A 15190-nucleotide genomic window follows, 5' to 3' on the forward strand; every position below is an offset into this window, starting at 1 on the left:
CTTCCCTTCCCTTCCCTTCCCTTCCCTTCCCTTCCCTTCCCTTCCCTTCCCTTCCCTTCCCTTCCCTTCCCTTCCCTTCCCTTCCCTTCCCTTCCCTTCCCTTCCCTTCCCTTCCCTTCCCTTCCCTTCCCTTCCCTTCCCTTCCCTTCCCTTCCCTTCCCTTCCCTTCCCTTCCCTTCCCTTCCCTTCCCTTCCCTTCCCTTCCCTTCCCTTCCCTTCCCTTCCCTTCCCTTTTTTCTCCTTTCACCTCTCTCCTTTTCCTCTCTCCTCTCTCCTTTTTCCCTTTTCCATTTTCCTTTTCCTTTTCCTTTTCCCCTGCCCCTGATTCTTCTCCTGCTTCTGTGCCCCTGCAGAAATACCACCCCCATGCCTGGTTTAGCATTTTCCTCCTTCACCCCATTCAGGTTATTTGAGCTCTGTTCAAGCTCCCCCATTTCCTTTTCCTCCCTGACAAGTCCAGCTCTTCCAAGGCTTCCTTGCTTGCCTTGTGACAACCAAAAAATTGATGCTACAGCTTTGTAAGGCTGTTTATTTAATAAGGAATAAAAAGGTCTGGGCTAGAGGCACAGGTAAGGAGCAGGCTCTGACTGGGATTTATTCCTGCTTCCCAGGGCTGTGAAGTTCTCGGCCAAGCTGATGGGCCAAGCCATGGCCAAGAGGGTCAAGGCCACCATCCTGTACGCCACGGAAACGGGCAAGTCCCAGGTTTATGCAAAAACTTTGTGTGAGATCTTCAAACACGCCTTTGATGCCAAGGTATTGCACCAGCTCCCAGCTCCTGACACATGATGGGTGTGAAATCGTGGCTGCTCCAAGGAGATCCGTGGGAAACAGCTGCCCAGGGTGTGCCCTGTGGGTCTGGGTTGGAGAAAAATCCCTGATTTCCTGCAGTGCCTGCAGCTGTGGCCCCTCGGGTGGCAGCTCCAGGGCTGGTGGTGTCCCTCCAGGCTCCTGGTCCTGTCTGAATCTGAGCTATTGATGATTCTGAGATTGTAGAAAGTCTCTGTCTTTCTGCCCCCTTGCCAAAGCAGAAGCCATAATTGGTCTGTGCTGTTTCAAGGTTGTTTATTCTGTTTATCTCTAACATGTTCTGCTGCCCTGCCGCAGCTCTGTCCTGCAGGGCAGCGTGTGGGGCTCTGCCCTCAGTGGGATGGTACAAACATTAAATACCACAAACTACCTGTGCTGGATTTACAATAACGTGCCAATATCTGTCACCTACGTTGGACAGTGTGTCCCCAGCCTGAACCAACAGAAAAATGCCAACACCACAGTGAAACATGGAGGGCATGAAGAAGGAGAAAAAGGACAAGGCACACCCAATTTCCTCCATCTTCTCCCCTTTTGGACCCCTCATCTAGAATCCTAAAATTTTACTTTTGCACCCGTGCCACACTTAATTATTACTGATATCAAACACTCAGAGCTTGTAATTCATCCTGTAAGACTGAAAAATCTTATCCATGGGCAGAGATCACAGCCAGTGTCTCTGGGGGCTCTGTCCAGGGGGGTTCCTGACCCCTGCCAGGGTCCCAGACCTGCCAGGGCAGCCAGAGGGAAGCCCTGGATTCCCACAGGTCCCACCCTCCCCGTGCAGAGATGCCAGCAGGGATGTGCTGTCCCTGTCCCCAGGCAGCCCAGGAGGCTCCCAGCTCTCTGTGACCTCTCTGTGCCCCCAGGTGATGTCCATGGACGAGTACGATGTGGTGCACCTGGAGCACGAGACCATGGTCCTGGTGGTCACCAGCACCTTCGGCAACGGGGACCCACCTGAGAACGGAGAGGTAGGACAGCAGGGGACAGCAGGGGACAGCAGGGCACAGCAGGGCACAGCAGGGGACAGCAGGGCACAGGGCCAGGAATGTCCTCGTTTGGCTCAGACTGAGCTGGAAGGACCCAAAGCAGGTCCAGGTGCTGTAGGAGCTCCAGCCTGCTCTGGAGCAGGGCTATCTCCTGATTCCCTGCCATGACACAGCCACTGACCCCGTGTTCAGTTTGTCCTGTGTGACCACCAGCAGTGTCACACACAAGGTGACAGCCCTCTGGACAGCCGGGAACACGAGCACGGAGCAGAGCCACGGCCCAGGCTGTGCTCAGGGCTTGGTTTCCTGCAAAACCTAACAAAGCTGATGGTCTTTTTTGCTCTTTTCCTGTAGAAATTTGGCTGTGCATTAATGGAGATGAAGAATCCCAACTCCAACCTGGAGGAGAGGAAGTAAGAGCACTCCATCCCCTTCCCCTCCCACTCCAACCCTTTCCCTTCCCAGTACAAACCCCAGCATGCAGGACAGGTTCCCTGCCCTCATCCTCTCACTGGGGAGTGGGAAATCCTCGGGCAGATCTCACCTTTGCAAATATCCAGGAATGGGACCTGCCTGGAGACCAAGGGAATGGAGAGACTGGAGGTCCCAGGAAGGACAAGGGCGCAGAGTCAGGGGTGCCTGTGAATCCCAGCTTGTAATTCCCTGGGGTGACACTTAAAGCTTCTCTCTTCATCTTGAAGAGGCAGGAATCTGTGAAAAAAAAACAGATAAAATAGGCATTTCCCCAAAATCATCGATTCTGAGAGCCAGGGCCCGTCCAGGAGGCACCAAAATAGAAAGAGTTGGAGGTAGAAGGGAGTTCCCAGCCTTGCAGATGTAGGTGGGGGAGGGCTGCAGAACCAGATTTAGCTCCATGCATGGTGTGAAAAGATTTCTAGGGAAAATAAGAGCTGTGATAAGCCTGTGATGTTTGTAACCGGTACCTTGGAGACAGAATGTGGATTGTAGAAAATCCCCCTTCAGGGGAGGATGAGCTTTGTGCAGATCCCAGGGAGGGAAAGGAAGGGAAGGCGATGACAATGGTAATTTGGGGTCTCCTCTTATTTTAGCTGCAAAGAATAAAATATTTCCCTGAACTGGGTCACTGCTGTGCCGTGGAATGTCTCCTGAGCTAACAATTGGCACAGGGCTGCTCCTCAATTCAGGAGGGAGCAGCCCTGCCGGGGATCCAGGACAATTCCAGCGCCCTGACTCGGGGCGGTGTCACCAGGGCGGTGACAAACATGGCAGGGACCAGCCTGGGCTCTCCAGAGTGGCCCTGCTGCAGCCCCAGGTGCTGGCCCAGCTGAAAACCCACCAGGTTCCTCATGGCCTCGTGCCTCAATGGGGCCAGTGCCAGAGCAGGACGTGCAGGCTGCCCTGGAGGGGTGGGCATGGAGAAAAGGGGAGTTCCACATGTGGCTCTCACCCCCAGGATCTCCTTGGGTGCAGATTCCAGGAGGTTAAAAGCCCCTGAGCTCAGTGTTTGCTGTCCCAGACACCTCCAAGTGTGATTTAAGGGCTGGTAGGAGTTTCTAAGAGCCAGGCAGGGACAACCTGCACTGTCCCAGCTGCTCCAAGCCCCATCCAGCCTGGCCTTGGACACTTCCAGGGATGCAGGCATCCACAGCTTCTCTTTCTGGGATTGCCCCAACCACTATCCAGGACTTGCTAACATCCAGTGCACAAAAAACCTTTTGCAATGAGAAATGGAGACCTGGAGGAGGCTGTGAGGGGAGAGGGACAGTGCCAGCCTGGTGAAAGACAGCTGGAGAGGGCAGCTCCTGCCCATGCACCCCATGGAGTCCCAGCTCCCCCAGGGAATGCTGAGACCCCTCAGGGCAGGGTGGGCTCTCAGTGTGACAGTGTCACAGGATCCCGCCAGGGAGGCTGTGCTGGGCTTGGTATTTGACTCCTCATTCCTATTCCCAGTTCCCAGTTCCTATCCCCATTCCCAGGTTTCCATTCTCAGTTTTCCATTCCCAGTTTCCCATTCCCATTCTTAGTTTTCCATTCCCAGTTTCCCATTCCCAGTTCTGATTCCCAGTTCTCATTCCCAGTTTCCAGATGCCATCCCCATTCCCATCCCCATTCCCAGTTTTCCAATCCCAATTTTCCATTCCCACTTTCCCATTCCCAATTCCCATTCTCATTCCCAGATCCCATCCCCATTCCCAGTATTCCATTCCCAGTTTCCCATTCCCATTCTTATCCCCATTCCCAGTATTCCATTCCCAGTTTCCCATTCCCAGATCCTGTTCCCATTCCCATTCCCAGTTCCCAACCCCATTCCCAATTTTCCATTCCAAGTTTCCCTTACAGCAAGGGTTTCCCAAGGGTTTTCCAAAGGGTTCCTAAGCCATTCCTATTCCAAGCCTGCTGTTCCAATGCAGCCCATCCACCCCGCACCACAAGGACCTTCTCATTCCAGCTGCTGGCCCAGCCTTGGCCCAGCACCCACCTGGGCAGTCTGGGCTTTGTGTCCATCTAATCCAGAGACTTTTGCTGCCCTGAGCAGAGTTGGGATTGCAGAAAATCCCCCGGGCTGCAGGATGAGCTTGGAGCATCTCGGAGCGGGAGGGAGGCCACCTAACCCGGGATAACCCAGGCTGGGACAGGTCCAGGGCCAGCAGCGTGGCCTGGAGCAGGCGGAGGGGCAGGAAGGCGTGGAGATGTGGGGAGAAGGGGAGGCTGAGGAGCAGAGGTGGCCCTGGGGCTCCGTGACCCGGCTGTCACCGGGCTCGGGGCCGCGCTGTGCAGGAGCTGTGCCGTGACTCACGCACGCAGCACTGCTCGCTGCTCTGCCTGTAAATTTAGAAACTCTTGTGCAGAGCAATTTTGGGAGATGGCTCAATTCAGAAATACTTCTGCTGTTGTCAGATTTTTTTTTTTCTCTGCTCCCCTTCCCCCCTCTTCATCCCTTCTTCTCTCACTCAGTTTTGGTTGTTGTTTTTTTTTTATTTCCCACTTCCTATGAATGAAACAACCCTCAGAATGTCTCTTCAGACACACCCTGACCTTGTGTGCTGCCGGGGAAGGACAGGTAAAGCCAAAGGTCCTGGCAGCTCAGCATCACTGGGGACAGCGTGGCAGCCAGCACCTGGGCCAGCAGAGGGGGAGGTGACAAGGACCGGGATGCAGAGGGGTTGTTCTGGCTTTACCCCCGGAGGGAGCACATTCCTCTGCTCTTCCCACAGTGCCTGCTCGTGGAACTGTGAGCCCCGAGCTCTGCTTTGGTGTCCCCACGACTGGGACCCCTGTGAGCCCGAAGCCAGGCCAGAGGCACGCAGGTGACCCCAGTGTGACCCTGGGTGCTGTCGCTGTTCACAGGAGCTACAAGGTCCGGTTCAACAGCGTCTCCTCCTACTCGGATGCCAGGAAATCCTCCAGTGATGGCCCTGACTCCAGGGACAACTTCGAGAGCACGGGGCCCCTGGCAAATGTCAGGTAAAGGGGACAGGGCAGGAGCTGGTGCTGCACAGAGCCCGCAGCTCCCACCTCACCCTGAGCAGTTTTGGGGATGTGCAGACCCCTCCAGGCTGCTGTGGGTGGTGGTGGGACAGGAGGGGCCAGCTGTGCTCTGGCAAATTCCAGAACTCCTTGCTCCTGTAATGTTTCCATGAGACCTGGCTCTGAACTGAAAGAATTCAGATCAATAGTTGCGATTTTTAAAACTTAATAGCTGTATCTGGATGAAGCTTTTCAACTTGACCTATCATTTGCTGACTTGCTACCCAGACATGTGGTCTCTAGTGCAGCACAAACTGCAGATTTTCACCAAAGCCACACATCAAGTGAATTCTCAGAATAAATTGTTCACATAGTAAGTGAAAACAGCTGCATTGTGGTGAGTCACTGGGGTTGAAAACTGCTCATCACCTCGTGTGTGTCAGACAGGCGTGAGCCCCACGATTTAGGGAACACATTAGTAAACTCTGGTATCTTCTGGTGGGATTAACTTCCCACTCAGGGTCCCTGCCATGAGCAGCCACAGCTGAGCCATCCTTGCACAGGTTCTCCGTGTTCGGGCTGGGCTCCCGGGCTTACCCCCACTTCTGCGCCTTCGCCCGCGCCGTGGACACGCTCCTGGAGGAGCTGGGCGGAGAGAGGATCCTCCGCATGGGAGAAGGGGATGAGCTCTGTGGCCAGGAGGAATCCTTCAGGACCTGGGCCAAGAAGGTCTTCAAGGTAACCTGGGGCTGCAGGGAGGAGCAGGGGGGAGAAGGACAGAGGCTGGAGCTGGATCCAAACCCAGCCTCCCCTTCCCGGCACATTCCAGCACCACTCTAGCCCGCAATAAAGAGGGTGGAGCTGATGCTCTGGTTTGTGCTGACCACCCAAAGCTCACCCGGGTGTTGAATCCCTGTGCCATCCCAAATATCTGGGAAGGAGAGCACCAGGAGACATGCCCGTGGCCGCTGGGACAGCCCCACCCTGCTGGGGGCTCCGTCTCCGTGTGGGTTGGGATGAGGGGGTGGCTGGGCTCGGGGGGTGCCTGAGGGCCTGGTGCGTGCTGCAGGCAGCCTGTGACGTGTTCTGCGTGGGGGACGATGTCAACATCGAGAAAGCCAACAACTCCCTGATCAGCAACGACCGCAGCTGGAAGAGGAGCAAGTTCCGCCTGACCTACGTGGCTGAGGCCCCGGAGCTCACACAAGGTACAGCCCTGGAGGCTCTGCCTGTGGGGCACATGGACAAGACACAGGGGCAGAGGGGCCAGACCTTGTTTTTTGGTCTCTGTTAAATTCCCAGCATTTCAGCCCTGCCTTTCCCCCCATTCCCTGCCCAAGGAACAGCCCCAGGCCCCTCTGGCCGGTCCCTGTCTGTGTCTGTAACAGAGATGTTTGGACATGAGCTGCTCTCCCTCCTCCTGACCCCGTTTTCTGAAGCGAGGAGCTGGAACCTTGGGATCTTTCCAGGCTTATTTTGTGCAATGCTGCTCCATGGAGCATTGTGGAGCAAAGGCAGGTCCAGCCCACGGACACCTGGCCCCTCAGCACGGCTCCTGCAGCTCCTGCAGCACCGGCTCAGCCCTTCCCAAATCCTCTCCTGCCAGCCAGGTGGCACCTGCAGCGAGAGGAGCTGTGGGCAATGTGAGGGCACTGCCCTGAGTGTCGTAGGGGTGGCTTTGGAGTCCTCTCTGTCACTAAAAAAACGTGCTTGGGTCACCCCTGGTGTTTCTGATCCCTTGGGCTCGCAGGAGAGAGGTCAAACCCCTGTGGTCAGCTCTGGTCTGAAGGGCTGAACCCACAGTGATCCTACAGAAGCCTTGGCCATGCTCTGCTGAATCCCTTCCCTGACTCTTTTCCTCCTCAGGACTGTACAGCATCCACAAAAAACGCGTCTATGCAGCCCGGCTCCTCGCACGCCAGAACCTGCAGAGCCCCAAGTCCAGGTAGGAGATGCAGCTGTCCTGGGAGCTGAAAGCACACCTGGGGCACCCAAAACAGTGCTACAAACAGCCCCTGAGCCCTGGATGTCCGTGGAAGCCACCTTTGTGCAGGCCATGAGTCAGTCTGGAAGGCAGTGGAGGGTGTTCCTGGCCTCCACGCACGGTGAAATTCCTGCTGGTCCCTCCTTCAGCCCACGGGATGGGGAGCTGGCTGGAGGGGCTGCAAAGGAAGGATAAAATTGCTGAGCAAGAGGTTAAATTGTTTTTTCCCTTTTAAAAAGTCCCTGAGGGTGAGTCAGGGCGTGCTGCAGTGTCCCTTCTCCCTGCTGTGACCTTGGTGACACAGCCACCACAGCTTGGACGTGCCACCACCCCTGCCCAGCTTACCAGCAGCTCTGAGGCCAGGGCACAGCCACTCCCTGAAGGATCTCTGGGGATTTCCCAAAGATCACCCCAAAGGCAGCAATTCTGGGGAAGGATCCCCCAAACCACTTTTCCCTGCTTTTCCTCCTTCCCCCTTGGCAGCCGCCTGACGATTTTCCTGCGCCTGCACACCAACGGGCACCAGGAGCTGCAGTACCAGCCCGGGGACCACCTGGGCGTCTTCCCAGGCAACCACGAGGACTTGGTCAATGCCCTCATAGACAGGCTTGAGGATGCCCCTCCGACCAACCAGCTGGTGAAGGTGGAGCTGCTGGAGGAGAGGAGCACAGCTCTAGGTAACCAGGGAGTACAGGTGGCCTCTCTCCTCCTTTCCCTGCAGCTCCTCAGGGAGGTGGGCGGCCCCAGGAAAATTATTTTCATCTCCCTGCTGTGTTTGCCAGGGGTGGGAGCACCTCCTTCATCCCTGCTCTGCCCAGAGCCATTGCTTGTCTGCACTTGGGATGTGGAGCAAGGGTAGGGCCCCCCTGGGGAAGATTTTCCATGGAAAAACTAAAGGTGTTTATATTCCCTTAGAAAGGGCAATATCCAAGACTGGGAAGAAGAATTAAGAGATGTGGAGGGGCCATCCCAACACCGTATTTCAGGGATAAGTCTGATTCCCTGCTGCCATGCATGGTGTAACTGGAGATGGAAAACCCTAATCCAGTGTCTCAGAGGGGGATGAAAACCAGGATTTGCCCACCTTGGCCCTGCTGCTCAGCTGATCCCAGGCTTGTGCCGGATTCCCCCCTGGCAGGTGTCATCAGCAACTGGACAGACGAGAACCGTGTCCCACCCTGCACCATCTTCCAGGCCTTCAAGTACTACCTGGACATCACCACGCCTCCCACCCCGCTGCTGCTGCAGCAGTTCGCTCTGCTGGCCACCAGTGACAAGGAGAAGAAACGTCTGCAGGTCCTCAGCAAGGTAAAGAACCAAAGCCCCACGTTCTGCAAGGGCCTGGGGGCAATCACAGCCCAGCCAGGGCATTTCCATCCCACACTGTGCTTAGGCTGAGTCTCCACCCCTGAGCAGGGCTCAGAGTGCCTTCACTGTGTGAAAGACACCAGTCACTTGGTTTTTAAAACTTTAAAAGTTTGATAATAATAAAATGGTTAGAAAAATAATCATAGAATCAGAGTAAATAAAGTTTAGAGTTAGGACAATTACAAGACAATAAAAGGCAAAGAATTACGGAGGTCCGGATGCTCTCGGACACTAAGTTATGAAAAGCATGACTTGTGAACAAAGGAATCACCCTTAAAACAATACACTTGTTGTATATTCATACACCTTCATGGTTATGCATACATTCTATTCTAAACAAGAAACTCTGTCTGTTGTATGTCAACTGTTTCCTTTAATCCCCTGGCGTCTTCGAGTCTGAGCAAGGCCTGAAGAAATTAGTTTCTTCTGATAAGAAGCCATAAATTTATTTCCTTTGGAAGATTTAGGTGTTCCTCAAAGCGAGCATCTCATCCTAAAAAAAAAAAGAAAAAAAACCTTCCTCCCCACATACAGAGTCTCTCTATATATAATATTTTTTTTTAACTACCAAATTCTTCATTTTAACTACAAAAGCACAGCTAATCAATATAGTATCTATCTGCGTAGAGCCATATAATATGCATTTTTCACAACTGCCAGCCACTCCAGCTTTGCCATGGTTATCACCTGGGGCACCTGGAGAAGGTGGATCCTGCAGCTCTCTCCTCCCTCTCTCTTTCCCAGGGCTTGCAGGAGTACGAGGAGTGGAAGTGGTCCAAGAACCCCACGATTGTGGAGGTGCTGGAGGAGTTCCCCTCGGTGCAGATGCCCTCCACGCTGCTGCTGACGCAGCTGCCCCTCCTGCAGCCCCGCTACTACTCCATCAGCTCGTCCCCGGAGATGTACCCAGGAGAGGTGCACCTCACCGTGGCCGTGGTGTCCTACCGCACCCGAGGTACCGCACAGGGCCGGGGCTCCGGGCAAAGCACAGGGCCAGCCCCCCAAACCTCCATTGGCCAGTCAAGAAATCACCCTCTGGTCAACAAATCTCCAAAACACATTCCACATGTTCACAGCAGCAGGTGCAGCAAGGAAGATAAGAATTGTTTCTCATTCTTTTCTCTGATCTTCTCACAGCCTTCCCCAGGACAATGCCTGGGAAGGTTCTGCCTGTTGCCACAAGTAGATTCCCCCAAACCACTGCTGTCCCATGTCATGGAGAGTGGCAGTGACACAGGGATGACACTTCTGGGGCAGTGTCTGGGTTTAAAAGCCAGGTGTCTGCTAAGGAAGGCAGGAACCTCCCTTGAAATGGAAAATGCGAATCCCCTCCCTCTGAATTATTATAACTTTGAAATTTAGGGGCTATCAGAAAAAGATATGGGAATAGGAGTAACAATTTTATTAGGGGGGGAAAAAAAAGTAAAATAAAATTGCAGTAATATAAAACAACCACTGTCAGAGTCAGAACAGCCCTGTCCCCCTGTGGGTCAGGGAGGTGGCAGCAGCCCCATCCCAGGGTGGCTCAGCCCTCCTGCAGTGCCAGCTGTGCTTCTGCTGGAGCAGGATCCTGCACAAGGGGGGAGTTTTCCTCTGGAGCTCCAGGGCTGGGGGAGATGGGCCTGGGCTCCTCTGGGAATGCAGTGGGAAGAAAGCTGCTCCTCTGGGAATGCAGTGGGGAGAAAGCTGCTCCTCTGGGAATGCAGTGGGGAAGAAAGCTGCTCCTCTGGGAATGCAGTGGGAAGAAAGCTGCTCCTCTGGGAATGCAGTGGGGAAGAAAGCTGCTCCTCTGGGAATGCAGTGGGGAAGAAAGCTGCTCCTCTGGGAATGCAGTGGGAAGAAAGCTGCTCCTCTGGGAATGCAGTGGGAAGAAAGCTGCTCCTCTGGGAATGCAGGGGGCAAAGGCTGCTGTGCTGTTCCCAGGTCAGATTGGATCCAGGTAGGAATGTTTGGCTCCTCCCCTGGGCACAGCATCTCCCCATGGATGATGGAATTTTCTCAGCCATGCAGGGACACTCAGTGGCCATGAAGAGCAGAGATCTCCTGGAGGGAGGATGGGCTGTGGGAGAGATAAAGAAAACTGCCCAGTGAACAGAATGCCCCACCTCTAACAGATAGGGTTAAAATACACTCTCCCAGCTAAACCTTTCATCCTGAGACAGGCAGGTACATAACCCAAGCCCCATGTAGCCCACCCCAAAATCCCCAGCAGCCAAACTCGTGTAGCAGTGCAAGCCTTGGTGTGTCCAAGCATGGTCATGGCGTGGATGGACACAGCCCTGGCACTCTGCAGGACACAGGAGGACAGTGGAGCTGCCGTGGAGGGTTTGTGTTTGGGAGCATCACGATGCTGCTCCTGCCAAAATGGTCCAAAGGAGAGCTGGGTGCTCCCTATGGATTGTGGAGGTCCAGCTATGCCAGGTCAGGGTCCTGGGTAACTCCACAGAGGGATCCAAGTGCCAAACTCTGCCAGCTTCGTGGAGGATGGATGCTGAGGTATGAAATGTTTCAGGGAGGTGTTCATGCAGGATGTAGCAGGGAGGGTTTTAGGACAGAAAACAGAGTCATTGGGTGATGTGCCACATACAGACCTCCATCCATCCCTCCCTTGGAATATCTACCCCCTGCAGCCCCCTGAAGTTACCAGGCTAGCCCAGATCTGTGAGGCTTTGGGGGAAGTATTTCAGGAGCAAGGCAAAAGATTCCAAAAGAGGTTCCAACCCCCTATGCGGTCCAAGATGTTTATTCCAGGGGAGGAAGAGGGAAAGAGCAAACAAGGAAGGGACAGAGCCTTATCCAGGCTCAGTACTGGATGGGCTACTTGGCTCCCAGCCAGTTGGGTCAAGAAAGGAAGGAAGGGTTAAACTAACATGGTCACAGCTACAGGGGTCTCTGGGGAGGGAAACCCCAGAGCAATACCACACTCCCTCCCTTCCAGATGGAGAGGGACCAATCCACCACGGCGTGTGCTCCTCGTGGCTCAGTCGGATCCAGACGGATGAAGTGGTGCCCTGCTTTGTACGAGGGTGAGTGACCCCCACGGGGCCAGGCCTGAGGAAGAGGGGGTGAGACCCCTCCCAGGGTGAGCTCTCTGCCCTCGATTGTTGTCACAGTGGGAGAAAATAGGGCTGGGTTTGCAGGCAAATGGTTCCCCTTTGAGAGAAATTCTGCACAAAAATGTCACATTGTGGGACTTCACCTCATTTCCCAGCCCTCCCTCTCCGGGAGGTGTCTCAGCTGGGCAGAGGGAGCGCCCTGCTGGTGTCTAACTGGATCTTTGATGTGTGCAGTGCCCCCGGGTTCCACCTGCCCCAGGACCCCCAGGTGCCCTGCATCCTCATCGGCCCCGGCACCGGCATCGCCCCTTTCCGCAGCTTCTGGCAGCAGCGGCTCTTCGACATCCAGCACAAAGGTGGGGCTGTCCTTCCTCCTCACAGATTTTGGGTGGGGCCGCCCTTCCTGCTCACAGATTTTGGGTGGGGCCGCCCTTCCTCCTCACAGATTTTGGGTGGGGCCATCCTCTTCCTCACCTCACACAGATTTTGGGTGGGGCCATCCTTCCTCCCCTCACAGATTTTGGTTGGGACCATCCTCTTCCTCACCTCACACAGATTTTGGGCAAGGCTGTCCTGTTCTTCACCTCAAACAGATTTTGGGTGGGGCCATCCTCTTCCTCACCTCACAGATTTTGGGTGGGGCCACCCTCTTCCTCACCTCACACAAATTTTGGGCAAGGCAGTCCAGCTCTTCACCTTAAACAGAATTTGGGTGGGGCTGTCCTTCCTCACCTCAAACAGATTTTGTGTGGTGCCATCCTCTTCCTCACCTCACACAAATTTTGGGCAAGGCAGTCCAGCTCTTCACCTCAAGCAGAATTTGGGTGGGGCTGTCCTTCCTCACCTCACAGTTTTTGGGTGGGGCCATCCTCTTCCTCACCTCACACAAATTTTGGGCAAGGCTGTCCTGTTCTTCACCTCAAACAGATTTTGTGTGGTGCCATCCTCTTCCTCACCTCACACAAATTTTGGGCAAGGCCATCCTGTTCTTCATCTCAAACAGATTTTGTGTGGTGCCAACCTCTTCCTCACCTCACACAGTTTTTGGGTGGGGCCATCCTCTTCACTTCGAACAGATTTTGGGTGGGGCTGTCCTTCCTCACCTCACACAGATTTTGGGTGGGGCCATCCTCTTCCTCACCTCACAGCTTTTGGGAACCCTGAGTTGGGGTGTCAGGAGGAAGGTCCCACCCTGCCGGGCGTGTCCCAGCAGATCTGCTGGCAGTCTGGAGGGAGGTGACTGGTGGGAATTGGAAGTGGAGGTGGGAATTGGAGGTGGAGGTGGGAGTTGGAGGTGGCTCCTGGGAATTGGTGGCCCCGGGCTGAGTGCTGTCCCCGTGCTGTCCCCAGGGCTGAAGCCATGTCCCATGGTGCTGGTGTTTGGCTGTCGGCAGTCCAGGATCGACCACATCTACAAGGAGGAGACGCTCTTTGCCAAAGCCCAGGGTGTCTTCAGAGAGCTGTACACGGCCTATTCCCGGGAACCCGACAAACCAAAGGTGGGCACGGCCCCGGGAACGCCGCGTGCCCACGGGGAGCCAGCAGGGTGGGTGACTGTCCCTGGGGCACAGCATTCCCAGGGCGTGTCCCCATCCTAGTGCCAGCCAGAACGTGTGCCCAGGCTGCTCCTGCAGCCATCCGGGTGGGAGAGGAGGAGGGAAAAGGGGAAAAAAGGGAAAAGGGGAAAAAAAGGGGGGATAAAAGGGAAAAGGGAAAAAAAGGGGGGATAAAAGGGAAAAAAAAGGTGGGGGGGAAGGGAAGGGAAAGGGAAGGGAAGGGAAGGGAAGGGAAGGGAAGGGAAGGGAAGGGAAGGGAAGGGAAGGGAAGGAAGGGAAGGGAAGGGAAGGGAAGGGAAGGGAAGGAAGGAAAGGAAAGGAAAGGAAAGGAAAGGAAAGGAAAGGAAAGGAAAGGAAAGGAAAGGAAAGGAAAGGAAAGGAAAGGAAAGGAAAGGAAAGGAAAGGAAAGGAAAGGAAAGGAAAGGAAAGGGAAGGAAAGGAAAGGAAAGGAAAGGAAAGGAAAGGAAAGGAAAGGAAAGGAAAGGAAAGGAAAGAAAGGAAAGGAAAGGAAAGGAAAGGAAAGGAAAGGAAAGGAAAGGAAAGGAAAGGAAAGGAAAGGAAAGGAAAGGAGAAAGGGAAAGGAAAAAAGGAAAGGAGTCACCCAGTGGGGTATCCCAGAGCCAGTGCAAATACCTGCTCCAAATTCCCACTGGGACTGAACAGACCTGGCAATGGAAGAGGTGGTGCAGGTGTGCCCATGCAAGAGCAGAAGGAAGCTTTGCTGCTGTCCCCATCTCTTCTTTGTCACTGTGGGTGCTGCAAGGCACAGCTGTGTCCCCCAAAGAGGGGTCACCCCTCAGTGCTGCCCCCAGGGCAGGACAAACCCGAGCTAATCCCAGCTCCCTCCTTGTCCCTCAGAAATACGTGCAGGACGTGTTGCAGGAGCAGCTGGCCCAGACCGTGTTCAGAGCACTGAAGGAGCAGGGAGGCCACATCTACGTCTGCGGGGATGTCACCATGGCCGGGGACGTCCTCAAGGCCGTGCAGCTCATCGTGAGGCAGCAGGGCCAGCTGTCGGCCGAGGAGGCAGGAGCCTTCCTCAGCAAGCTGCGGGTGAGTGGTGTCTGCAGCGTGACACCGCCACCGGTGTGTGCCACCACGGCCACCCCTGCCACGGGCACTGCACCTGCTGCCTGCCCCTGCCCGCCCAGGGAGGGTCGGGAGGGAACATTCCAGAGGTTTCTGTGTGCAGGGAGGTCACCTGGCTCCTCTGGGGAGCACCTGTCCCAGCGCTTTTGGGCAGCCCTGGCAGGGCTTGTTCGCCATCCATCAAAAAATAGATTTATCAGGGCATTTTGTGGGTCCCTGCTGCAAATCTCCCTGTCTGTGCACCCCATGCCAGACACAGATGATGCAGCTGAGCTCATCATGAGCTCAGTTTGGGACACAGATCCACGGGTGGATGATGGAACAGCTCTGCTTCTCCCCAGGGGGATAACTCAGCCTGATTCCCATGGGATTTCCCCTTCTGAACCATGTCCCCACCTCCATCCAGGCCCCACCCAAGGGAGGCCAGAGCCCCTGGCTGTTCACAGAGTGTCCTTGGGCTGCTGTGCCCCTGCCAGCCAGGAATTTCCAGCAGCTGCAAGGGTCTAATGCCCAGAACAGCCCTGCTGTGCCCAGGGTGTGACCTTGGGAAGGTCACTCCCCCCCTCTGTCCCCTCATGACCATCCCCAAACCCTCTCCTGCCCATTTGCTGCCTCCCCACCATGCAGGATTTCGCTGGGGCCGGCCCCGAGCGTTCACAAATCCCATTTTTCCCTCTGCCACCCTCCCTCCCAGGATGACAGCCGGTACCACGAGGATATTTTTGGAGTCACCCTGCGCACGTACGAGGTGACAAACCGCCTTAGATCCGAGTCCATCGCATTCATCGAGGAGAGCAAAAAAGACACGGATGAGTGAGTTGACACGTTTGTTTTAACCCCTGCAGTCCCCTCGTGGGCTGGGGGATGGGGAAGGGTGGGAAAGGA

At 55.1% G+C, this 15190-nt stretch overlaps 1 protein-coding gene and 1 long non-coding RNA gene across 4 annotated transcripts in view; one reads left to right on the forward strand and one right to left on the reverse strand.

Moving 5' to 3' along the window:
• The window catches only part of NOS1 (nitric oxide synthase 1), a 68681-nt gene that overhangs the window by 45718 nt on the left and 7773 nt on the right, over window positions 1-15190 (forward strand). For 2 of the 3 annotated variants that reach the window (XM_041719301.2, XM_041719300.2), the window contains exons 14-28: window positions 612-756; window positions 1680-1784; window positions 2157-2215; window positions 5133-5249; window positions 5816-5990; window positions 6322-6460; window positions 7119-7197; window positions 7720-7913; window positions 8375-8544; window positions 9349-9559; window positions 11543-11630; window positions 11895-12016; window positions 13011-13159; window positions 14075-14269; window positions 15000-15118. In XM_041719301.2, coding sequence (XP_041575235.2) covers window positions 612-756; window positions 1680-1784; window positions 2157-2215; window positions 5133-5249; window positions 5816-5990; window positions 6322-6460; window positions 7119-7197; window positions 7720-7913; window positions 8375-8544; window positions 9349-9559; window positions 11543-11630; window positions 11895-12016; window positions 13011-13159; window positions 14075-14269; window positions 15000-15118 — 2067 coding nt within the window. Of the gene's footprint in view, window positions 1-611; window positions 757-1679; window positions 1785-2156; window positions 2216-5132; window positions 5250-5815; window positions 5991-6321; window positions 6461-7118; window positions 7198-7719; window positions 7914-8374; window positions 8545-9348; window positions 9560-11542; window positions 11631-11894; window positions 12017-13010; window positions 13160-14074; window positions 14270-14999; window positions 15123-15190 lie in introns of those variants that run through there. The other variant, XM_041719302.2, reaches the window with a different exon arrangement.
• On the reverse strand, window positions 1270-4403 carry LOC140685132 (uncharacterized). Its single transcript, XR_012058365.1, has 3 exons — window positions 4264-4403; window positions 2347-2513; window positions 1270-1770 (listed from the first exon to the last, which is right to left on the reverse strand). It is a non-coding gene; the product is annotated as an uncharacterized lncRNA (long non-coding RNA).

The sequence above is a fragment of the Taeniopygia guttata genome, chromosome 15 (assembly GCF_048771995.1).
Source record: "Taeniopygia guttata chromosome 15, bTaeGut7.mat, whole genome shotgun sequence".
Taxonomy (NCBI): domain Eukaryota; kingdom Metazoa; phylum Chordata; class Aves; order Passeriformes; family Estrildidae; genus Taeniopygia; species Taeniopygia guttata.